Source organism: Centroberyx affinis, unplaced genomic scaffold, assembly GCF_046629955.1.
Source record: "Centroberyx affinis isolate AG114_WGS23_722 - 3 ecotype Tasmania unplaced genomic scaffold, CSIRO-AGI_Caff_v1 ptg004189l_1, whole genome shotgun sequence".
NCBI classification, from domain to species: Eukaryota; Metazoa; Chordata; class Actinopteri; order Beryciformes; family Berycidae; genus Centroberyx; species Centroberyx affinis.
The window spans coordinates 44,345-69,496 of NW_027281941.1; the positions used below are offsets into that span (position 1 = coordinate 44,345).

At 41.3% G+C, this 25,152-nt stretch overlaps 2 protein-coding genes across 4 annotated transcripts; one reads left to right on the forward strand and one right to left on the reverse strand.

Annotated features, from left to right (window-relative positions):
* Nucleotides 1–343: 343 nt before the first annotated feature.
* LOC139664006 (protein cornichon homolog 4) lies at nt 344–21,694 on the forward strand. 3 transcript variants are annotated; one of them, XM_071542809.1, is made up of 6 exons: nt 344–423; nt 1,738–1,806; nt 2,185–2,297; nt 2,422–2,562; nt 3,246–3,322; nt 21,395–21,694. In XM_071542809.1, the coding sequence occupies exons 1-5, from the start codon at nt 355–357 to the stop codon at nt 3,271–3,273; spliced, it is 420 nt and encodes a 139-aa protein (XP_071398910.1). In that variant the 5' UTR covers nt 344–354; the 3' UTR covers nt 3,274–3,322; nt 21,395–21,694. The 3 variants fall into 3 exon arrangements, with proteins under 3 accessions (XP_071398910.1, XP_071398909.1, XP_071398911.1); XM_071542808.1 differs by lacking the exon at nt 21,395–21,694 and having other exon boundaries at nt 3,246–5,674; XM_071542810.1 differs by lacking the exons at nt 2,422–2,562; nt 21,395–21,694 and having other exon boundaries at nt 3,246–3,282.
* On the reverse strand, nt 7,635–24,611 carry LOC139664007 (WD repeat-containing protein 26-like). The gene is made up of 14 exons (XM_071542811.1): nt 24,103–24,611; nt 22,707–22,806; nt 22,426–22,482; nt 21,010–21,146; nt 19,697–19,794; nt 17,345–17,501; nt 16,935–17,073; nt 16,666–16,806; nt 13,662–13,781; nt 12,421–12,566; nt 10,942–11,020; nt 10,124–10,253; nt 9,388–9,582; nt 7,635–7,744 (listed from the first exon to the last, which is right to left on the reverse strand). Exons 1-14 carry the CDS (start codon nt 24,396–24,398, stop codon nt 7,722–7,724), a joined length of 1,818 nt encoding a protein of 605 aa, XP_071398912.1. The 5' UTR covers nt 24,399–24,611; the 3' UTR covers nt 7,635–7,721.
* Nucleotides 24,612–25,152: the final 541 nt, after the last annotated feature.

Sequence of the window (25,152 nt, forward strand, 5' to 3'; positions counted from 1 at the left end):
AGAAGTGAACACAATTAGAGAATGTAGGAGAATGACTATTTTGATCATAGTTTCTCTGTTATCTCTCTACCTACAGTACAGATAGTCATGGAATTCTGGACAAAATCATATCTAGCAATAAATATTCTCAGATTTGGGTCCGAGAGACAAAATCTCATCAAATGGGGGTCCGTGGCTCTAATGTGGACTAAATTGATATGAAAAAAGTTGAGAATCACTGCTCTAGGCTACTTATTATTCTGTCCAGCCCAGTCCCTGTAGCGTTGCTAAATCACCATCTACTCTCCAGTCCGCTAGGTGTCGGTATAGAAAACTACCAGGAAATGAAAACAAATCACACAAGGAAGAGGAAAAATGGAGGCTGCGGTGTTTATTCTGTCACTTGTCGACTGCTGTGCGCTGATTTTTCTGTCGGTGTACTTCGTATCCTTTTTTTCCAGTGTGTTTCTTTCTGGATATGGAGCTTGTCTGTGAACGCCGTTGGCTGAAGTTTTCCGGAGGCTTCAGTTCACTGTGTGTTAGCAGGTTAACTAACGTTAGCTAGCTAACCGGTTAGCCGCCTAGCTACAAGTGTCAGTCGCAGGCTAACATGAGACGAACCTGTTTTTCAGCAGTAGTTATGGTAAAGTGTGGTGGGAGGAATGCACAAATGTCGATAAAAACTGCGTGAAAATTACGCTATAAATCTATACAGCCGTACCTGGAAATACATAAGATGTAATTCTGGTACACTTCAATACTGTAGCTAGCTCCGATACGTTCCCTGTATGGAGAGAACACGCCAAACTCCATATAAATAGTGGCGGTAAAGGTAACACATCGAAGAACACGACCTTTTACAGAACATTAGGTTCCCCTATTCAAGTCTGCAATACATCAAGTGGCATTTATCTTAATTTCAATTTATAAAATTGGCTCGCCCGTTTCCCACAATCCTCTGTCACCAAAATACACCGGGGAGAGCGGTAAGGAGCAGTGTGAACCGTTTGTCAACGTTTTTTTTAAATTGAGAAATTGCTATTTAATTTATCATATTATCCCAATTGTACTAGTTGACCCGATTTGTAAAAGGTATTAAGTCATATTCTATCAGGTCACGGGTGTGTAGCCTACTGAATACATTTGTTGCTAGCAAGGAAACACAATTCATGCACTATTATATCAATGTATCACTCTTCTTGAAAAGTCTGAAAAAGTCTTAACTGCTCTAAGTTGAAGGCCTGAAAAAGTCTTAACTTAAAGTGTCATATGTATTTTTAGTCTTATTTGTTTCACCATGTAGCCTTATGACAGGTTTATTTGCGCTGCGTGTCCACTCTTAGATGAATACATCCCGTCTGCTTTACTAAACACTGTTGGGACTTCATGCTCCTTAACAATTACTTTCTTTCTACGTTGTCCTTTTGTTATTCTGCCCATTTATAGTTTCACAACTTTCATTAGCTATGTTCAATCAGAAACAGACTGGTTTTACCAGCTTTGTTTGTTTATTATTATTTTGAATTGGTCTTATACTTGCTTTTTACTGACTTTTATACTGACTTTTTGAAACTTGTACCAATGCAGACAGCGTGGTAATTTATGTTTTTATGGAAAGAGAGGAAATAGAAGTGGCAGTAACATATTTTTTTATTTTCAGTGTAAGTTAGGCCACTTTGTGAGGGGCCTAGGTGTTTACAGCAACGAGTTTCGTCCCATTAGATTCTCACTAGTTTGACACCTTGACTTAATGCGCAGATCATCACCCTTTCTGATCTAGAATGTGACTACATAAACGCCAGAGCCTGCTGCTCCAAGCTGAACAAAGTAAGTAAATGTTCGCTTTTGATTATTACTGTTGCAGTTAAGAGGGATTTTGCAATGCAAATAACGTTCAACTTTCTGGCTCTACAGCCCTGAAATGAAGCGTTTTCTTTTTCTCTCTGTCTGGGAGAGCGTGTCATGTAGAAATATGGCAGCTTAATATGGCCGTGCTTCTGGGGAAACATGCATTCATTATTTTAAGGTTTTGCTGAAGCACAGTTAGGTCTGAAACAAAGCTATATCACAAACTTTGAACCCCCTGTGAGCCAAAGTCTTGCCTTGATGATGAGCACTCTGTAATCTCTGTTTTAAAAAAAGAGTACTTTAGGAAAAGAGTTTGTTATTATAGCACATGACGTATTGCATTTGGGGTCTGTCCAGTGGGTAATTCCAGAATTGGTTGGCCAAAGCCTGTCTACTGTGCTGATGTTGGTCTCCATGCACTGGTTCATCTTCCTCCTCAACCTGCCTGTAGCAGCCTGGAATATTTACAGGTGAGTGGTTTGCACACCTATTGATGCTATTGTAGTATTGTTGTCTTGTGTATAGGATTCCTTGTAGTGAAGACAAGTACAAGACAGGTTTTAGCCTATGTCTTACTTCTGATCCCTGTTGCAGGTACGTGAAGGTACCGATGGGTAACATGGGGGTGTTCGACCCCACTGAGATCCACAACCGGGGCCAGCTCAAGTCCCATATGAAGGAAGCCATGATTAAACTGGGCTTCCATCTGCTCTGCTTCTTCATTTATTTGTACAGGTAAGAGATGACACCGGCGTTTAGTATAACCCGAATAGCCTCAAGATGTCACTGTCATTCGTTTGCATTTACTCGCATCTTGAGTCCAAGCGCGACCCGTTCATTTCTGTTTTGTTTGACATCACACCTAACATTACCATTCGGTTCAGTGAGATGAACATAAATTTGATTATTTAACGTGATTTTGCATATAACACATTTCAACATTATTTGTACACAGCCAATCGATGTCAAAATCAACTCTGAACGTCTCAGGAACAGGAACCCCCAAGTCTATCTCCACATCCATGTGACGACCAGCGCTGCCTCCAGCACTGTAGATCGAGTTTCAAAATAAGAGTGCTACCCACAAACCCATTAAATCGCCTCGTATGATACAGTGTTGTGGCCTTGTATATTAGGATTTGCAAACAGCGAATTCGGACATGGAGTTTTTCCATTTCAGACGCATTCTAAGTTCCGACTCTTGAGTTTCTGTTCTTCACATCTATCTGTCTTGTGAAAACTCAAGGAGTAATCCATCACGTCAGATACTTGCAGAGTATGTGGTCACGCTCACTCAAGATGCAAGTAAATGCAAATTAAGTGTTGAGCCATATTTAGTCTAATCCACTTCTACTGTATGTACCCTGACGGTTCTGTGCTCTTCCATTTCTCCATCCACCATCTCTCTCCTTTCACAGCATGATCCTGGCTCTGATCAACGATTGACCCACCCAGGAAGCGTCTTAACCCAAGCTGCCAAATTCCAAACTCTTGGGTATGCTGTTCCGAACGTCATGTCCGGGGCCCGTATGCATAAAACTTTTTAGAACAGCTGAGCAGAGATGACGAGTTTGCCGTTATTCTGTTCCTACTGAGGTTCATAGTGGTCATTAGTGTTGTCAGGATACCACAGTTTTAACTTCAATACCGATACTTTGTTTAATATCTAAAAAAAATCAACACTACTACGATACCGTCATGGCAAACTAGAAGAAACCATTGAAAACGTCCCAGAACAACCACTGTGCTTTATTTTAAAGGGGCCTTAAGTAATCTATAGCTTTTATCGACCTCTGTTGGCGACTACTAGGAATTACAACAACATGGACAGAAATAACACACTTTCACATTTTCCCACTAGAAAGGAGTAAGCTAGGTAAATAGAGCAGAGATCCACTGGAATAATACTACTTTGACGTCAGTTGGGTGTCTGTCTTTGTCGGCTCTGTAAGGGAAAAAGCTCCATATTTGTCTCCTGGCACCTGTTTGCCCAGTTTAGGTGAACTGGGATTCAGTTCCAGACGGGGTGGACTGTTGAATTTGTTCAGCTGTTTGACTGCAGTCCACTGTCAGGAGCCAGACTGATGCACCCTCCTTCCTTTAACCATTCCAATCCGGCGCCCTCTAGAGGCAACATCGAAACGGAGCTTCAGTTTGCGGAACACATTTGGTGAAGTATCAAATGTTTACGAGTTAAATATCGAATTCAATCTTCCGCAACGGTATCGAAGTAGTGTTGAAACGTCGGGTTGTCGTGACAACACTAGTTACCGTAAGACTAGGGCTGCAACTAACGATTATTTTCATTGACAATTAATCTGTTGATTATTTTCTCGATTAATCGATTAGTTGTTTGATCTATAAAATGTCAGAAAATGGTGAAAAATGTGGATCAGTGTTTCCCAAAGCCCAAGATGACGTCCTCAAATGTCTTGTTTTGTCCACAACCCAAAGATATTCAGTTTACTGTCATAGAGGAGGAAAGAAACCAGAAAATATTCACATTTAAGAAGCTGGAATCAGAGAATTTTGACTTCTTTTTCTTAAAAAAAATCACTCAAACCGATGAATCGATTATCAAAATAGTTGGCGATTAATTTAATAGTTGAGAACTAATCGATTAATCGTTGCAGCTCTACGCAAGACGGCGGATCAGTAGTCGTGTTCTGAGAGGTTTTACGCATACGAGGTCCTTCCGGCCAGAGCGGCATCACACTCCACTAATCTCCAACCATGGCTCGGGCCCCCCCCACCCCCCACCTCCTCCCACTCCTCCTCCTATCCCACAGAAATGGATGTCGGGTAACGTGAAGCAACCTCTCCTCCGAAAGCTGCCCAGATATTTGTGTTTGTGGTGGATATACACACACACACACACATACCGCTAAACGTGTGACCGGTCAGCAGAACAAAACGACAATCGCAACTGACCGGATCCGCGAGCCCACAGCTCGGCGAGAGTCTTCTGCTGCTGAGCCGGCCGTCACCGTTTGGAGTCAGTATTACACCGCTGTCCGTCGAGCCCGTTTTGAACCAATCAGATCTGAGTCACACGTCCCCGTTTTTGTCACCATATATCGGCCGAAGTCGACCGTCGCGCTGGGGGAAAAAGCAAAACGCCCGGTTGCGTACCCGCTTGCAGCACGGTTGGAGTCAAACCTGCACTGTTGAGTAAATCCGCTTATGTTTACTGAATTACTTTGACACCAAACGCTAATTGTATGTTGAAAGGCTAACCTCCCCTGTCGGCCAGAAAGCTCCTATTTTTGACTGGTGGAAAGGTTTCTCAGGGGGAACACGTGCTTTTAAATGGGATTTCTAAACGGATTTCTGCACTCCCGTTTGTTTGGCCGGTAACTGAATTATTTGACAATTCAGCAGTGATTGCACAGTACGAAGCCGCCAGGTTTACATCGGCGTGGACAGAATGAAAGGCGTCTGGTTGCGAGAGCCACATCCGCAGATATTCTCTAGCCGTTTGTATTTCTTCACAGTGTTGTGTAAGCTGGGAGGACTGCTGATGTTCCAATTCATGTCTGATTCACACAACAGTTACTGTCTGAAGCAGTTTTTTTTTTTTTTTTTTTTTTTTGCTGTTTGGGAAATGTGGAGTTTCATAAATAAAATTGAAATTGAAGTCGCATGGTTTATTTGTAATGACTCAAAAAGACTCTGTATGAGAGCTGTAAATTCCAGTACAGATTCAATATGAGAATGTATTTCCATGATGATTTTGGTATAAGATGAAATTAATGATCCCTGTGGGAAAATGGTAATAAGATACAGCAAAGAAAAAAAAAAGTAAGAAAAAAAAAAAAGAATAGAACAATAAGAGGTATTAAGTATAAAACAACTGACCATTTTGAGTGGAAGTATATGAAAGTTTGAAAAAATAAATTTACCATGTATGAAGGTGTGTAAAATACATGCTGTCAATCATTTTCCATCTTGGTATTTGGCACGGACCAAAAAAACACTTGCTTAACATTTTAAAACCCTGAATGCTTTATTGAAAATATGCATACATAACACTTCTCCTACACAACAATACGTAACAGTACAATCACTTTTTATAATAACACATTTAAAATGTAAAGTGGATTCTTGCAAAACTGGCTGCAAGCAAACAGATTTCTTTCTTCGGCTTCTTACAGCAAGGAGAGGGACAAACACAAGAAGCTCCAAAAATACTCGGAAGTAAACGAAAAGAAAAACGAAAAACTCGCAAAAGCAGAAACTAGAACACCACATCTGTGATCGACTCATAGTGTCATGTGCGTTACGTGTGTGTGTGCACGTCTATTTGTCGTGTAACATTAGTATGTATTGTTCTGTGACGGGATAGTTTTAAGCTGGTGGCGGCTGGGTTGGCGTTTGGGCAGAAAACCGAAAAAAAAAAAAAAAATCATCCTGTCTGCTGTTAGTACACAGCCTCATAATACATGCCATAACATACAAATATACAGCACATATTACACAGAACATATCAGGCAAGGTTGTTCAGTTGACTTTCCAAAAGAAACACTTTGTACAAGTTCATAATCATATGTTACACTTGTGTACAAATGTGTTGCACGTTCATTAATTGTTAAATGGTAGCGTTCCACTCAAATAAAAACGAGACGAAATGACCGGTCGCGGTGATACGTGAAACTTAAAAAACACCTAACGACAAAACAAACCCAAAACAATCCATATAAACAGTGAAAGACTGCTGTATTTATGCCGGGATAGATCGGAATACATATGAAAAACACGCAAGAGTTACAAAGAAAAACCATACAGTTCACACCACAGCGCGGGGACGGGGACGGGGACGGGGAGTAAAGACAGGGAGGATGTTAACGGCAAAGTAAAACGTAACAGATGTGGTGAGAGGAAATACACTGAAGGCAAGGAGGAAAACCACACGCTTGAGATAATCCCAAATGTAGAGGTGAGGGTTGAACAGCCAAGTAAAAACAGATAGATAATTCCTTACGACTCTAGATCTTCTCACATAATAGCTGCTAGAAAGTCTCAGAAGGCAGGGGTGCGGGGTGACATACTGGGTGTGAGCCACAGCGTAATAAACTACTGTAAACCACGTAGTCCTGTGCAATCCTATGCCACATGCCCGTCGAATATTATACTTTCTCTCACCGTAACCAAAAACAAGCTGAAACTAGCACACACTCGAGTTAAAATGTACTTTATATATATATGTATATAAAACAAAAACAAGTTAACCTTGCGTTTAGCATTTCCAAGATTCTCTTCGGTGGGTATTACATCCATTAAATTCTGTTAAAATATTCCTGTAATTAAAATCTCTCTTAAAAGGTTCAGGAGGTGAAACGAATCAGTTTTTTTTTTTTTTAAGCGTCTTCGTTTGAGCGGTCCAGAGGCAGCACTGAAAAAAAACGAAACGAAAACGACTGCCGCGCGGCCCGCTACTTCACAGCCTATCACTATTCGACGGACTCATCGTGAGAATAAATAATATTGTTGGTAATAAATAACAGAAGGTTCGGTGGTCCTGGGGTGGCGGGTGAGAGGAACGGTCCGGACGCGGGACCGGGGCGCGACATCGGGACATCGGGACGCCCCCGGAGGTCCCCCGGAGCCCGCGGCTTCGTCCGGCTGGGCCGAGGTTTCAATAATGTGACCCTTTTTTTTTTTTTTTTTTTTTTTTTTTTTTTGGAGTCTTGACATCTCTTGTGTTGTGACATCCTGACGAACGAACAGCACCAGTGGGGCCCCCCCCGCCCCGCCCCCCCGGCCTCCGGGAAAGCGGCGGTCCAAACTCAAAAAAAAAAAGCTTTCTTTTGCGCTTCGTCCGTTCCGAGAGTCTACAGAGTCTTAGTTCTCCTCGACTTCACGTGTGCAGCGGGTCCGGAGCCGCCCGCTCGCCATCAGCTGTCCATGCTGCAACATTCTGGAACGACGAGAAAAAGGAGGAAAGGTTATGGGAGCGCTTCGCACCCTACGGTCGGTTTTCTTTGGTCCGAACCACAGTGGAGAAGTTTACTTTGTTGTAGTTTTGTATTTGGTTTGTTTTGGCTCATGCTACCAGCTTACAAGCGAACCACAGCGGTTCCTACACATTTTCAATTTAAAAAATGCCATACTTTTTCCAGACCTCGATTTGTTTTGAAGATTTTGTCTGGTGTTCAATATGATTTACGCAGATAGACATCTTGCCCCTGCTAACTAGGTCATATCACTGTATAGATGAAGATTGTTCAACGGAGATAAACTTCCCATAGCAGATCATTCGAAATATTCTCAAGAATATAAGCACAGTGGAATTGTCTGATTGATGCCATAGTCGTTTCTAAAGTTCCCACTGTGGCCCTGATGTAAAATTCCATAACTTTCCATGACTAAGTCAGAGCGCTTTCATGACCTAAAAATGGTAAGTTGGAAAGTGGTGAAAACCATCTAATGCAATGAATGTGTGAAACATTTCGCTATATACCTTTAAAGTGACCCATTTGTAAAATTCCCTGAATTTCTCTGACTTCCCCGAAGAATTCATAAAATTTCCTGACTTTCCCTGTTTGAAATACAGCTCTTATATATTATAATTTAGTATATACAGGGTTCCTACACATTTTCAATTAAAAAATTCCATACTTTTTCCAGACCTTGATTTGTTTTGAAGATTTTGTCTGGTGTCCAATATGATTTACGCAGATAGACATCTTGCCCCTGCTAACTAGGTCATATCACTGTATAGATGAAGATTGTTCCTCACAGAGATAAATATCAGAATATGTGAGATGATTGGCAGGGTTCCTACACGGTTTCCATTTTAAAATTCCATATTTTTCCCAGACCCTATGTTCTTGACCGGATTTGATTTTGGTCAGTATTTGATATAATGCATGCTGACAACGGCTGGGTAATAAGAGCGTCCCTCTATCTGAACATTATTCTGCACATCAACAAAAACTGTGGACTCAAAGTGGCTCTACAACGACATAAAAGCTAGAATTATGTGTGTATCGGACCTGAACCGCAACATTTTCCATACTTTTCCAGACATTTTTTCAAATTCCCAAACTATTCAAGACCTGGAAATGATCAAATTCATTTTTAATACTTTTCCAGACTTTCCAGACCTGCGTAGGAACCCTGGAACCAGGCTCACATGACTCACAAGTAGCTTGTTTATTGGACAGAGTTTTGGTAACCTGCTATCCTGCAGGTTAGAGATTTTGGTGGTGGGGGGAGTCAAAACAAATCTGATTCCAGTCCCTTTGACTAAGCATGATGGACTTGTCTGACTCTTCTCTGGTGTTCATACCAGTTAAGAACACAGGAAGAAACAGCTGTAAGTCCAAAGATGCTTGGTCTGAACACATCCTTAGAAATACTTTGTTTTCCCAGGCCACTTGTGTAACAGAAATCGCAGGAAAAAAACGAGGATGCACTATCCTACTCAAAGTTCAACCTACAAGACCATACGGACAGTTTTAGAAAAAGCAAGAGATTATTTTTGTCTCTTCCCACGATTTAACACAAGATAGACGGCAGCCTTCACGGCGAAGCAGAAGAATGAACTCCTTGTCATACCGTTTAACCCCTCGGCGTCCTGGACGTCCAGGAAGGGGGCGGGTCCCCAGATTCGGACGGTCCCGTCGTCCGAGGCGCTGGCCAGTAGACCCGGCAGGACGGGGTTCCAGCTCACACAGTTGACTGTGCGGGTGTGACCGGTCAGCTCCGCGATGGGCAGCTCGCTGCGCCGGTGCCAGATGTAAACTTTGTGGTCTGTGAAGGGACAGCGGAGTTGAAGCGTCATTATCAATATGCAGCCCGAATACAAGTCGTTCTCTCTTGGATGGAGAGACAAAATATTATTTGGTCAATGTCGGTGGGTCACTAAAGGTCGCTAAACTATCAGCTTAAAAAGGAACATTGGTCCTGGATGCTTCAATGATGTGATTTCAGCATACATCCAGCACTTTTTTCAATAAAATGTCGATGTCAATTTCTAGAATTGGTTCGACTCTTACTCCCACAATCTCTTTCCATCAAAATACACCATAGAGGGCAGTAGAACAGTGAACCAATAATAAAAGGTGAGATTTTATTGAAATAAAGTGCTGCTTCTCGGATCGTTTTTCACCAAAATTTACCAAAAGATACGCAAAATGTCTTCGTCATGTTCCATGCCATAAAGCAAGGTAACATTAAATTGTCAGATTTTGTGTGGCATGATGCCCTAAGGATAAAGCTACTGAAATTATTGAGAGAAGAATTACAGTTCAGGCTTGCACTTGAATATTAAAGTTATAGGAATTTCCCTCGCCTTCACTCCCGCTGGCGATGAAATCTTCGTTGTGTCCTCCGAAGCAGGAGTGGATGGTGTAGAAGCCCTGGGTCACGCCCTGATACTTCCTCACCAGCACCCGGTCCTGCAGGTCCCATAGGTGCACTCCCTACAAACACACAGCGTTTACCAACACCCGGCTATGGCACGAGGGAAGATTCTCACACTGGCATTTAAAAGTACTAAAGATGATACATGTAGTTGTAATAGTGGTATCAGTAGTACGAATAAGAAGAAATTATGAAATGCGGTACACTGACAGGCAAAGTAGTCCTCTTTAAATTCAATTAAAAAAAAATTAATTTAAATGGTGACCAATAACATTTTAAATATCAAGTCTAAATTGCACTGGTAGCATATGAAGTGGAGCTAAAATGGCTAAAATTACACTTAAAACTAGGGCTGAACAATTAATCGAAATTTTATCGAAATCGCAATATGGCCTAGTGCAATTTTCAAATTGCGGAAGGCGCAATATTTGTTAAAGGTGAAATGTGTCAAAATAGCATTTTAAATGAAATATTGTGGTGCTGCAGAGATGTCCTGGCCTACACATCATATTCTACAGACTTAAGAAAACATCTTTGTTTGGTACAGATCCCCAGAAAAATCACACCATAATCATTTTCATATGTTTTTCATTGAAAATGAGTATAATGATGTAAAAATTAGCATTCCCTCTAATATCGCATCTAATATCATATGGCAATTGCAATATCAGTCAAAATAATCGCAATTAGATATTTTTTTAAAAATCGTTCAGCCCTACTTAAAACCCTCACACACAAGCTGCTCACCTGAGTAGCAACATTCAGCAGAGCTAACCTTCCATTCTTTGAAACAGTGAAAGACATGATGGGATGGTCCTCCTGCACTCTGCAACGACACAACACACAATTTTATTCCAACAGCACATTTCTTGCACACAGAAAAAGGGGGATTTTTGATTAAGGTAAAGAACCCTCTGATTGGTTAGAAATAAAAAAAATAAAAAAGTTAATCAGAATAAATATTCCAGTGTGGTTCTTAAATAGTTCTCTTACTAATGCTCGTTTGGAGGATTTTATACATTCTTAAATGCTTCTTTCCAGCACCTTAAAGGTCCTCTGTAGAGCCATATAAGCATGGTGCAATAGAAAACCTTTCTAAAACAGTTCTTTATAAAACCCTTTTTGTTAAGGAAAATTGCTGCTTTACATAAAAACTATTAAGGCAAAACTCAGAAAAGTAGTGCAAGCCCACAATTAAAATTCAAATCATACAGAAAATGTACACGTCACATAGAGCAGCGGTTCTCCGGCTTTTTGGCTTGTGGCCCCTTAAAACAAAGTGATGCCTACTCAGCCCACCGTCACAGGCTGCACATGCAGAGTAGTGAACAGTTCAACCAAACAATGATTTTCCCTTTTCAGGTTGTAGATAGACATGGTAATAAATTGTATAGTGGAAAACATCTTTCAGGTAACTTGATACTACGTGCATTTTATAAATGCAGAATATTTCCTGAGGGTAGAAAAATATGTTGCGACCTTGCAGCTCCACAAAGGCGTGCCAGTCAAAAAGATGAAGGCTACTGCGGCCGAAATGTGCTGGTTTTAATATTAAACCTCTGTCAAATTGTTCCTCAAGAGCAGCTGGATTCTTTTCATGGCTCTGACAGAATTTCCTGCCAGTGTCCATACCAGATGCCAGAATTTCATTTGGGCAAACAGGGCGAATCTGCAGTGAATCAATTAGGAGGGGATGGGATGCTCCACACTTTGCGATTTAGGCTGATAAGACGGGTATATTTTTACATAAAAATCTTGCATAATGCAGCTTTAAACTAGATGTTCATCACTTTTCAGTAAGAGAATGATCGTAAACTCTGTCGTTGGCGGCCCGATTTGCCGTCTACCACGCCTGCAGACGCGACTTTGTGTCAAAAATTGCATTTTCCTTTCTTCTGACTGTACATTTTGGGTGTTCGGGAGAAAATATGATGATGAAATGTAGGTTTGGCTGAGCTGTTCCAATTTCCCGCTTGGCTTCCTTTTCGTTTACAGTGGGAATCGTATTTAATAACCCTAACCCTTTATGCAAAATATCACCCATTAGACTGTTGGAAATTAAATCAAATATTGAACAGTCACACAGTGCTATGTGACAGATCAAGTTTTTACTGGATCACTGTTGACTGAGTATATAATACTGACTGGAAACCAGTGCAGCCATCTCAGACCAGGTTAATATAATGTGTTCAATGTGTCCCATTCACGTTGGTGGGACTGACTCACATGTTCCTGTCCGTCAGGTCTTCAAAGTTGTACCCTCGGATGCGTTGGTGGGTGTCGGATGCGAGGACGGTCCGGCCGTCACTCAAACACCACAGGCACTGGACCCGAACTCCCTCCCATGAGTCCAGGAGGTTTCCATCCAAGTCCTGGGAAGCAGGGGAAAAAAACAAACCAACAGTACAAATCCTTATTATTGTAAAACTGATAGAAGCCTATCAACACTATGCCGGTGCAGGGCAATACAGTTGGATCATTAAATATCAGAGGTACACTGATACCAATTCTACAGAAACAATACAAGTACCAAGTACTTTAATAAAGATAAATGATAATAAAATAGGAAACACAATATAGGCTAGAGGATATAGCTTCTCATTTTTTTTGTTTTTTCTGGGGTTTTCTGGGTTTTTTTTTTTAAAACTGGTCAAACATTGATGAACTTTTTGATGAACTCTCAAAAACAGCTTACTCAGAACAGGTTAACAGATAAACGATTATTCAGAATAAATCAACAGATAAAAGATTATTTAGAATAAATTAATTAGTTAAATAAAAGCAGCTTATTCAGAATAGGTTAACACAGTGATTCTCAACCTTTTTCATATCAAGGACCCCTAATTTAGTCCACACTGGAGCCACGGACCCCCATTAGATGAGTTTTTGTCTTTCAGACAATATTTTTATTGTTAGATATGATTTTGTCCAGAATCCCATGACTATCTGTATTGTAGGTAGAGAGATAACAGTGAAACTATGATCAAAACAGTCATTCTTCTACATTCTCTAATTGTGTTAACTTCTTGTAAATGAAATAATGCTTAAAGTTTAACAATTCATCAATTTGCTGGGGACCCCCTGGAACCCCCTCAAGGACCCCTGGTGGTCCCCGGACCACACGTTGAGAACCACTGGGTTGACATATAAAAGCAGCTCATTCAGAATAGGTTAACAGATAAATAACAGCATTTTCAAAATTCAGGAGACAGGAAAAGTTTTACATTCACCAAAGCTCATGTCATTAAAATGCTGATATAGGGACAACTTCATTTGCCAAACTGAATAGAAATACTTGGGAGCTGGACAGCGCTGATCCCAATACTTTAGATACTATCAGTGCACCTCTGTGAAATGTTTTTTTTTTTTGTCTAAGCTAAAAAAGACAGATCTGTGTACTCCGCAGTGAACATGGCCACCGACAGCACAACGTTTACTCAGCCCTCTGTGCTGTGAAAGATACTCACACACTGGTAGAACTGGCCTCTCTGGCCGCCGGTGACGAAGCGTTTGCCATCTGGATTCCAGGCTACGCTGGTCAGGCTATCCTCGTGAGACTGGCTCATCTTCGTTCGCAACTCCCCCGTCTGCGCAACAGAGCCAAGAGGTGTGGGAGAAAGAAATGAAACACAGCTCGGGCCTGTGAAACGCAGCGCGACCGGACACACTGTGACTGGACGTGGCACACTGAACGACAGGCGTTTGCAGGTTTCTTGCGTAATGGAGAGGGGTTGCACACGACTGACGACCGGCTGGATTTGGGAAACACACATTTGATGACCAGTTGGATTCGGGGGAACGCGCGCTACCTGAGTTCTAACATCACGCAACCCCCGAATCTCACAAAAATACACTCGCGCTACTAGACGTTAGGGCTGAACAATTAATCGAAATTTTAGCGAAATCGCAATATGGCCTACTGCAATTTTCAAATCGCAGGAGGCACATTATTTATTAAAGGTGAAATGTGTGTCAAAATAGCATTTTAAATAAAATATTGTGGTGCTGCAGAGATGTCCTGGCCTACACATCATATTCTACAGACTTAAGAAAACATCTTTGTTTGGTAACAGATCCCCGCAAAAATCACACCATAATCATTTTAATACGTTTTTCATTGAAAATGAGAATAATGATGTAAAAATTATCATTCCCTCTAATATCGCAAATCATATCGCAATTGCAATATCAGTCAAAATAATCGCAATAGGATCTTTTTTCAAAAGCGTTCAGCCCTACTACACATCATAACCAAAACAGAGGTGGATCTTCTACGTATTTCTTTCCGCACTACCTGTATCCATTCAGATATTCTCCATTTGAGTAGTGGTTAACCAGCTCACACTACAAGAGGACTGAAAGACTTAAAACTGGACTCAAAGGTCCAGAACCCTCCCACACTACAAGATCATCTGGGCGGCCAACCCGAACTAGTGCAGACTCAGACCGATCTCAAAAATGAGTCATAATGCCGAAACATGGTGATAATCGCCCATAAGGTTGTGTAATGTGTCCACAGCCTTATGGCGTTTTGGAATGCGTTTTGGCCTAAATCCACAGTCAGAATTTAGGCTCATACTATTATGCTTTTTCAAACCACCACCTCCTTTTTTCTTTTTTTTTTTTACATGAAAGTGAACAGGGGGCAGCAGCAAGGCAGACAGAAAATGGCGGCTTTGGAAAAGCCACTGAGCCTGGCTTTTTTTTTTTTAGACGTGCTGTAGTGCTTTATAAAGCTGAGCAAAGTTCAGCTTTTTAGAGGAACGCGCATGACCTGGACCACTTTTTTGCGAGCCGACCAATCACAAGGAAAAAGAGACAGTTTCACGCTTCGCAGGCAGCTGACAGTTTTAAGACAGTGATTCTCAACCTTTTTCATATCAAGGACCCCTAATCTAGTCCACATTAGAGTCACGGATCCCCATTTGATGAGATTTTGTCTCTAAGACCCAAATCTGAGAATATTCTTTATTGTTAGAAATGATTTGGTCCGGAATTCCATGACTACCTGTACTGTAGGTAGAGAGATAACAGTGAAACTATGATCAGAACAGTCATTCTTCTACATTCTCTAATTGTGTTCACTTCTTGTAAATGAAATAAAGTTTAACAATTCCTCAATTTGCTGGGGACCCCCTAGAACCACCTCAAGGAACCCTGGTGGTCCCCGGACCCCACGTTGAGAACCCCTGGTTTAGGACAGCACCAACCAGAAAAAACAGAGAAAGTACAGGTAGAAGAGTTGGTAGGAGGTGACCGTAAAGAGTCAGTATGGAACACTTTGGCTGTGTTGTGGGAGTTTCTGCTAAGTATCTCACAGATGGACATTAGTACAGTTTGCTGATAGTGACAGCTGGTCGTTAACAGAAAAATGGTCCGTGTCGCACGACCCACTCTTTCAAATTATATAATGCGGTTGAGGTAGGGCTGTACAATTAATCGTAGATTATTGTATGTCGCGACTTCATGTTTCATGCAATTTCAATTCCCCTGAAAGTCTCAGTGTGGTATGCCAAGCGCTTCCGTTAAATGTGCAAAGTGCAGTTAAGATGGAGAAGCGGGCAGAGAATCCTCACATAGAGCATCTTTGGAAAAGACTGGGTGAGGAGCAAAGTGGAAGAATGGATCGGCCCAACGCTGGAGAGTAAAATCCTTCTCCTGATTTTTTAGTTCCTAAAAGTGGATCGTCGTCTGTCATTTGAAGACACTTTGATTTGTTTAAGATGATGATAAAGTACAGATTCTAGGGCTGCAACTAATGATTATTTTCATTGTCGATTAATCTGTCCATTATTTTCTCGATTAATCGATTAGTTGTTTGGTCTATAAAATGTCAGAAAATGGTGAAAAATGTGGATCAGTGTTTCCCAAAGCCCAAGATGACGTCCTCAAATGTCTTGTTTTGTCCACAACCCAAAGATATTCAGTTTACTGTCATAGAGGAGGAAAGAAACCAGAAAATATTCACATTTAAGAAGCTGGAATCAGAGAATTTTGACTTATTTTTCTTAAAAAATTACTCAAACCGATTAATTGATTATCAAAATAGTTGACGATTAATTTAATAGTTGACAACTAATCGATTAATCGTTGCAGCTCTAACAGACTCTATGCAAACTTTGCCGTAGATTTGTAGCTGCACCATTTGATTTTATTCTTTTTCATTTTTTTATTTACTAAGAAAAATACAGTGGCACACAACATGCGTGTATATTTTCAGTTGCATTTGTTTTGTTTTATTTCTAATTTTCATTTTGTAAATGAGGACCACAATAAGGACCACAACAACAGTACGAGTGAAAACTAGACTTTCTAGCTGGTGCTGCTTGGAGAATCGTTGATTAATAACTGTCATCACAGTATTTAGCAAAATGATCGGAAGGATTTTGTGAAGCCCTAGTTTGAGGCAGGAGTTTTTCTACAAGAAAGCAGAATAGTATGAGCGCACCCTTAGGTGGCGGTTGGGTTTACCTGTACATTCCAAAGCCACAGCTCAGAGCAGTCATCAGGCCCACAGGCGATCAGATAGGCGTCATCGGGGCTCCATGCCAAGTAGGAAACACCGTAAGCGTGACCCTCCAGAGTCTTCATCAGTTTCAACTGCTGGGTTTCCTGTCAGCCAACAGCAAAACCAGTGAATAAACCAGTCGGGTCTCAGACTTCCTTTAGCTTCAGCTCTGTCTCACGCATCTGTCCTTCATGTCTTCTACTTTGAAGCATAATAAGAAATAGCTGATTACCGTGTCGACGTGCCACACGATGACTGTGGTGTCTTTGGATCCGGTTGCCAGTTTGGTGCCGTCGTTGGAGAACTTGCAGAACCAGACTTCATTGCAGTGCTCAGTGAGGATCTGCTGGGTGTAGCAGGGAAACTGTTTCCTGCAGATATGAAGAACAAACCCATATTGGTTGAACCCTAATAGACACAGCAAATAAGCAGGAGTATGGCAGTGTTGGCTGTGCTGACGAAGCTATTCATTTTTATCAACATTTTATGTTTGATGGGTGTTAATTTCAGACGCAGACAATAAGTATGTAATCAAACAAACTGCATCTCATCGGACATTCACTGGTCCGTATCCGGTTTTTAATAAAAGGCCGATATTGTCCCGATCTACTGGGTGAAACGTCAGAATGAAAGAGTGCTTACCGGCTGCAGGCGTGGTCCAGCAGCAGAGAGACGGAGTCCAGGCCGCTGTCCAGCTTGGTGTTGTGGTAGAGGCAGCGCTCCCTCTGCAGCTCCACCGCCTGCCTCAGCAGAGTCTGCAGCCGGCGGGGCGGCAGCATCACCGACGGAGGCAGGTACGCTGCACACACATTCAGAGGTTTTACACTTATTACAAAATGCACGCGTTTCATTCATTTCTCGGGGTTATTTGCATATTATTCGCATTTTTATTCTTTTTCTTTGTCTCGGCATCTTCTGCTGCTGTTATAAGTAGGGCTGGGCGATATGGACAAAAAATCAAATATCACAATATTTTTGACCAAATACCTCGATATCGATATTGCGACAATATTGTAGGGATGACTGTTGGTGCTTTCACAAAATATTTACACAATGAGATTTTTGATAAATAATCATCAGTAATGTGGATATAATGACTAAGTGGGTAAAGGCAAATAATAGAACAGCTAGAACAGTCTGGTAAGTTCAGAAAATGACATCACTTTACTGTAATGCAGCCTTTAAAACCAGGAAAAGACACTTATGCCATATCATGATATTATGATATCCAAAATCTAAGACGATATCTAGTCTCAGCCCTAGTTATAATGTGCACTCTCATAATGCTGTAATCCAGATTTTACCCTGCATTCCTACTTAATGAGATCTTGACATGCTGGAACTGTGCTATGTTTAATACCCCATTTGCTCTATGCTTATTTAGATTCTATTTTTCGTTGCTGTATCCTAATACTATCTGCTGCAGCAACCAGTGTTGCCAACTTGTTTCCAAGGAAAGTAGCTACTGGCTGCTCAAAAAGTCGCTAGAAGTCGCCGGATGACGTCATATGCTAATTTGCATATCAATATATAACCTACAGTCTCCACTCGCAGCGGAGGGAGGGGGGCTACGCTGTGTGTGGGACGCACTGTGATCATCAGACCTCTCTGGATGACAAGCAAGTAGAGCAAACCGGCATCAGCCGTACCAATTTATTGGCAAATGCTTTGGGATTCAACTAGAGCTTCAACGATTAATCGATTAGTTGTCAACTATTAAATTAATCGCCAACTATTTTGATAATTGATTAATCGGTTTGAGTAATTTTTTAAGAAAAATAAGTCAAAATTCTCTGATTCCAGCTTCTTAAATGTGAATATTTTCTGATTTCTTTACTCCTCTATGACAGTAAACTGAATATCTTTGGGTTGTGGACAAAACAAGACATTTGAGGACATCATCTTGGGCTTTGGGAAACACTGATCCACATTTTTCACCATTTTCATGATTTTGTCCGGAATTCCATGACTATCTGTATTGTAGGTAGAGAGAAAACAGTGAAACTATGATCAGAACAGTCATTCTTCTACATTCTCCAATTGTGTTTGACATTTTTCACCATTTTCTGACATTTTATAGACCAAACAACTGATCGATTAATCGAGAAAATAATGGACAGATTAATCGACAATGAAAATAATCGTTAGTTGCAGCCCTAGATTCAACACTTTAACATTGTTCCCCATGGTCAGAAAAAGTAGCCAGATTTGTCACTAGTTGCTTTTCAGAAATAAAGTCGCCAGGGGGTTCTGAAAAGTCACTAAAACTAGTGACAAAGTCGCCAAGTTGGCAACACTGGCAGCAACGACCCAATTTCCCCATCAATTAAATTTAATCTACTCTTAGAGATGAGAGAGACCCCCTTTGCACCTGCACCAACAGGTGTCCTGGGTGATTGGATTGTCATCAGATGAAGCAAAAACACATCAAAGCCAAGTGTAAAACGCATTTGGCCACATCAACAACAAAGTGTCAATTCAACATGCCTCCAATCCACGTAAACGTAAATAAACTTCAGTGCACAGATTCAACCTGGGAGCCACGCAAATGAGATGGGCATCAAGCAGTTCAGATAGTAACATACTTGTCAAAAATGGATTGTCAGAATACTGGCAGATGGGGAACAAACAAGACAAGCTGTTTGCTGTCAGGTTTATAGGAAGTAAATGAGGCCAGAGGAAGTGAAATGCATGCCAATCTGCACTTTGGTGAAAGACAGAGAAATCTGATTTCAATTTGTACAGAGACCCATTTTAATGCCAGGTGTAAATAGACTATAAGCCTACTAAATCATATCTAAACACAACGTGGATACGCAATGTTAATGCCAAGTGGAAAGGGGGCCGGAGGATTACAATGAGCGGAAGAGAAGCGACATTATAAATAAACGCTATAAAAGGGTTAACCATTGCTTTTAATGCTTGCAAATCAACATATGGACAAATATGACAATTGAAAGTACTACGGGAAAGTGAAAGAATAACTGTACTGACTCTGCAGCTTGTCCAGGAGCTTCGTACGGGACGCGGTGCCTTTGCCTTCCCATTCGGCCTTGGCTCGTAGGTCTTCTGCATGGCTGCACATCAGGTACCTTCCAAAGAGACAACACTTTTAGTCAGTGACACTCAGACCTACTTTTAGGGTTAGACCAATACCGTATTTCCTCTAATATTGGCCCGGGCCTTTATTTACCTCAACTGCAGAGGGTACCAGGCCTTTATTGGAAGCAGGCTTATATTAGAGACAGGCCTTTATTTCTAATTCCCTCTGTTTGATAAGTATATTTGCTCATATTTCAGTACGAAGCCTCCTTGTTTTCTGATCTGCTTCTGTTGGGGTTCGTTAGGTAGCTGTTTTTTTGTTACTGCACTGCATTACCGATAACTACGGTAATCGACGACGGCACGCTCCAGACTTCTGCCGGCTGAGCCGTCTTGTGGCATACTGCCATCTTGTGGCACTTGTACGTTACTACAAACTACAGTTACATTATATAACAGGCACCAGAAGTTTACCGGTATCCACCGTTGTTTTTTCCTTTGTTTTGTATTGTATTTGGGGCCAGCCTTTATTTGTTCGTGTTGACGGCCCCGGCCATTATCGGAGACCCAGCTTTTAATTGACTACCGGCCACTATTAGAGGAAATACGGTATATCGCTTTGCTGATATATCAGTCTCTGCCGCCTGCAAAGACATTTTTTGCTTTGCACATTTTTTTTTTTAGTGTTCAATTATGTTTTTTTGTAAAAATCTATGTATTCCAGAGTTTCCCCTACCATTGAATAGGTAGTGTGGGTCAACCTGCCTTTAAAGAGTTGATGACCCACCTAAAAATTTTCATTAGTGCAAGTTACAGTGGAGAATTTTAGCGTCCCATGATGGTCTTAAATGTTGTTTCAGAGACTCTTCCACCCTGACGAGTATAAAATTCTGAATCCTTATAATTCTTGGCATGAAAATGGGAACACTTTGAGATGTTGAATATGGGCATAAAATACCTGCGAACGACAGCTTCAGCACAAAAATATCAGTATTGGTATTGGCTTTGAAAAAACAATATCAGACAAACCCTACTTTACAATACCAAGTTAACTGAGAGGCTGTCAAAATAGAGATAATATAATTCCTACCATATCTATGGGGGATTTGACAACAGAATTTCTACAACGTGGAAAAAGCTAAATCCAAATACAAAAACTACTCTACCGAAGAGTACAGAGAAATTCTCTCCCTTTATAAATGGCAGTTCTACTCACGGCGACGTTCCAGAGTATGTATCAATCAACTCTAAGGTTGCGGTCTTACCCGCTCAGTATGTGGATGCGCTCGGTGTTGTACTTGAGGGGGGTGAGTTCGGCTCTCAGAACCTGCAGTGCCTCCAAGACCTTCCCATCCTCCAGGTACTCCAGATACTTCTGCTGCAACAGCAGGAACTTCATACGCTGCAGAGGGAAGAGGCATACAGGTGAACCAATGCAAAATGCCGAAAATAACAAAAAAGCATCATAAGCCATCGTGGTGTCCATAGGTTGTGTGCGTTCTGGGATATTTATCCACAAAAGGAGATGAGATTGAATACTCTGAGGCAATGTACACTTGCCTTGTCGCGATAATCCAAATTTCAATACTACTTTGATACCACTGCGAAAAATCGAATTCAATGTTTAATTTTCTCGTTTGATACTTTCAGCGAATGTGTTCTGCAAGCTGAAATTCCATTTCTGTGTCCTCTCTGGAGGGCATAAACATGCGGATTGGAAGAAGAAAAAGAAGGAGAATGTGATGAAGAAGGAGAAGGTGAAGAAGAAGAAGGAGGAGGAGGATTAGACTAGACAGAGCGTCAGTCTGGATTTTGACAGTAGACTGCCGCAGTCGGAGTCAAACAGCTGAAGAAGAGTCCCACATGTCTTGAAGTGGATCCCAGTTATTTATTCTCATTGCAGAGTTGAATATTCATTAAGTTATTTAAGTAATTGATAATGATGTTGAATTTACGGTGCTTTTGTTTAAAATAAAGCACAGTGGCTGTTCTATGACGTTGCTTTATAGTTTTTGCTGTGGTATTGTAATAGTATTGATTTTTTTCAAATATTAAAGTGGTAAAACCAAAGATTCTTGTTTTTTTTTAATTTTGTATCCATCTTTGTTGCTCAGCACTCATTGCTGTGGTGTTTCTGCACTGCTCTTCCCAGAGATCACCTGTCAATCAAACAGTGTGTCCAATACTGTGACGTCTTCTTCCTTGGATTTTCTATTGATGCAGTTTGAGTTTCAGTAGGTGGCGCTCTTTTCTTTGTCTGTTCAGCTATCGCCGCTCATGCTAACTACCCAGTTCTTCTTCTATTTATTCCAAACAAACCAGAAACGTAAAACGCATCACTTCCTTGGCAGCAGAGGATTTTTCCCAGGAAAGATCTACCAGACACCGGCTGTTTAGAACAGCAAATGGAAACGCTTTCATGAACCGGATATAGCTTGAATCACTACTGTGTTATATCAATCGGTGATAGAGAGTAGCAAAACAGACATTTATTTACATGAAAATGTTGCAGATTATTACTTAAAACTTAGTATGGCTATTGAAGTCAAAATTCTGGTATCGTGACAACAGACACACTCAAAAGTGTTCATTTCTCCATGAGACCATATAGCATTAGGAATACTTGAACATAATGCCTAGCAGTTCTACAAGAGTCCGAGGATTACTGGCCTTGAACTTACCACTATAGCACTTGGAGAATGCATTAATGCCTTCAGCTCATTCAGGTCACTCTCAGCCTAAACAAAAAGAAACACAGTGAATAATAGATCAAGGTAGGTTATACTGTTGATTAACCCATTATTCAACCCACTATTCATTATGCACAGCAAATCATACAATAGCTAGAATTGAATCCACGTGACCATGCCTCCTCTTTAGCAGGCCTAAATAACGTGACTAGGATCACTGAGACTTGGTCCTCTTAGCAATATAGATATGTGTTCAGTTAACTTGGTTCAACCTTGTCCCACTCTCCTTCCATGACATGATTGCGGAACTTGGTGGCAGAAGGGTGCTCCAGTCTGCAGCCAGACTCCTGCATCAGCAGGTCCACCGTCTGACTGTAAAGAAACAATATACAGAGCAGGGGAAAAAAAAAAAAATCAATTTAATGTGATAATCAATGACCCAGGAATGCCTCAGAGCTCATGATCAATTTTTAATGCGTCAGTTGGTACTGGAACTTGTGTGGTCATTTCACAAATTGTGGCTAAAGCCTTGTCATGTGATAGAAAAACAGATCAATAATATATGACTCTGTTTCTGCACCCACAAGCCAAGTAGGCCTAAGCGCGGATTAGATTTTTAGCAGGCTACTTTTCAACGACAGTCTATCAGCAAATTTAATCTGTAAAAAATTTATTTATTCCAATTTATTCCTTTTTTTCTCCTTAGAGGATCCTGTCCTCACATAACTTAACATTCCTTTGATACAATTACTGTGGTGTATACTAAGAATTTAGGTCATGAGGATTTATGTCAGCCTAAAAAAAGTGGGTAAACTGAGTTTTGGTGGGTTTTACCCTCCACATCCCTGTCTGTAAGCTTTACACATATGATCCTCTCCCACTGTGTGTCAATTAGAGAACTAGTCCATGACGATGAAGTACATCTAATACTATGGTCTAATCTATAGTGTCGATTCACATTTTTACAGCAGGTGAGGGTGACATGTTGCCAGTGTTGATAAGACCATCTTTCCCCCTGCAGTTATCTCTTATGGAGAAAATCTCACGCCAAACTCGGTTCTAAAATCTGGCAATTTTAAGCCGCCTTGCTTACTGACAAACGTACATAACGACTTGAGAGTTTATCCGAATGTTTAGGAGCCACTCTTCAATTCGGCATACATGATCCACCAAGCTGCATTGTAATAAATCCAAACTTATTATGGGTCACACTGCTCACTACCGCCCTCCGCGGTGTATTTTGGTGGAGGCAGATCAAGATCGTGGGAATGACTGGCCCTGATACAGGACCCTTTGGGAATCAGCCTGACAGAGCTGGGAATCGCAGAACCACTTCTAAAAGTTGAAATTTCATTGAAATAAGTAGCCTCGGTTGGTGGATTATATATGTGCCGAATGTATCAGCGACTCCTAACGATTCGTAAAATGTCTTCAGTCATGTTCAACGAGGTGTGTGCACTGCCGATAAGCAAGACAGCATTACTTGCCATGTTTTTAAAATGGAGTTTGGTGTACCATCTTCTCCATACAACAGAGAAAAACACTAAACAGGGTCTAAAGGTCATCATGATAGTCCTGCTTTCATGGTGGATTTGAGTAAGATGATTCATCTGACAGCTGGCTAGAAAGCCTTGCCTGGACGATGACACAGTAAACTGGCTTACTTACTTCAGTCCTAAATCGTGTAGATGTTGCCCTATCAATCTGATGACATCTTCCTCAGACTGAGACAGACGTTTCTTCTTCTTGACGGTGGAATTGGCATCCGAAGCGGTGTTGGTGTTGTTGGACGCAGGCTGGGCTGACACTCCGTTGTTGTTGTTGCTGACAGAGTTTCCATTGTTAGTGACTGACACAAGTCCGTTGGTGTGAGCTCCCCCGGCGGAGGACGACTCGCCGTTTTGAGCACCGTTTTGGCAGGACAGCTCTGAATCCCGGTCCTGTCCTGCCCCGTTGGCCTGCATGTTACGAGGGTTTATGCGGGTGACGCCGTGTGGATTTAAACGAATGACAGGCGCGACGGCGGAATACGGGAAAGTCAAAAGCACCGGTACAGCCGCGGACAGGCCCACTGACCCAGTTGCAGCCCCGAACTGCCCTGCTCCCTCTGCGGCCGAGTCTCGGTGTTTCTTCCGCGGCGGTGGCCGCGACGCTCCGCCGGTTTCCGACTCGGACGACGAAGAAGCGGAGGCCAGAATTAATTCGACAGCCGCATTTTGTGAGATTCGGTGAGATTTTGGGCTGTCAGATAGTGTTTCAGCCGTGTATAAGTTGTCGGTTAGGGCTTGTTATTGTTGCTCTCAGACAGCTGCAGCCCTGTTATGGACATACGCAGTGACGTCACCGGAAATTCCTTCACGTCTTTGTGTCCGGGTGGCTACGTGAGCTCTAGGGGGCGCTATTGGTTTCTATTGTCAGCATATCATGTTAACTTCACTCACATGGCAATGCAAACAATAACATTGAAATTAATTTAAATTGAATTTAAATTTAAATTCATTAATAATACCCAATGCTAATATAATCATACTGGTTTCTGTGACTCATTAACTACTGTTGCTGTCACACAAAAAAAAATATTAATGATAATAATGAAAAAATATAACTTTTTATTCATAGAACTTGCATGGTTATTATGGAAGCATACAGGTTACTTTATTTTAAATGTTAATGCAAACCAAAGATTGAGAATGCAATCCATTATTAAAGCATTATTTT

What these genes read in the sequence shown, in the direction of transcription:
- LOC139664006 (XM_071542809.1), top strand. Translation starts at nt 355, where the DNA reads ATGGAGGCTGCGGTGTTTATTCTGTCACTTGTCGACTGCTGTGCGCTG. An exon ending in TTTTTCTGTCGGTGTACTTC is followed by an intron (nt 424 to 1,737) that starts GTATCCTTTTTT and finishes CTTAATGCGCAG; the next exon opens with ATCATCACCCTTTCTGATCT. An exon ending in TTCTTCATTTATTTGTACAG is followed by an intron (nt 2,563 to 3,245) that starts GTAAGAGATGAC and finishes CTCCTTTCACAG; the next exon opens with CATGATCCTGGCTCTGATCA.
- LOC139664007 (XM_071542811.1), bottom strand. Translation starts at nt 24,398, where the DNA reads ATGCAGGCCAACGGGGCAGGACAGGACCGGGATTCAGAGCTGTCCTGC. An exon ending in TCGTGTGGCACGTCGACACG is followed by an intron (nt 16,807 to 16,934) that starts GTAATCAGCTAT and finishes GTTGGCTGACAG; the next exon opens with GAAACCCAGCAGTTGAAACT. An exon ending in TGTGGCTTTGGAATGTACAG is followed by an intron (nt 13,782 to 16,665) that starts GTAAACCCAACC and finishes TCTGTTGCGCAG; the next exon opens with ACGGGGGAGTTGCGAACGAA.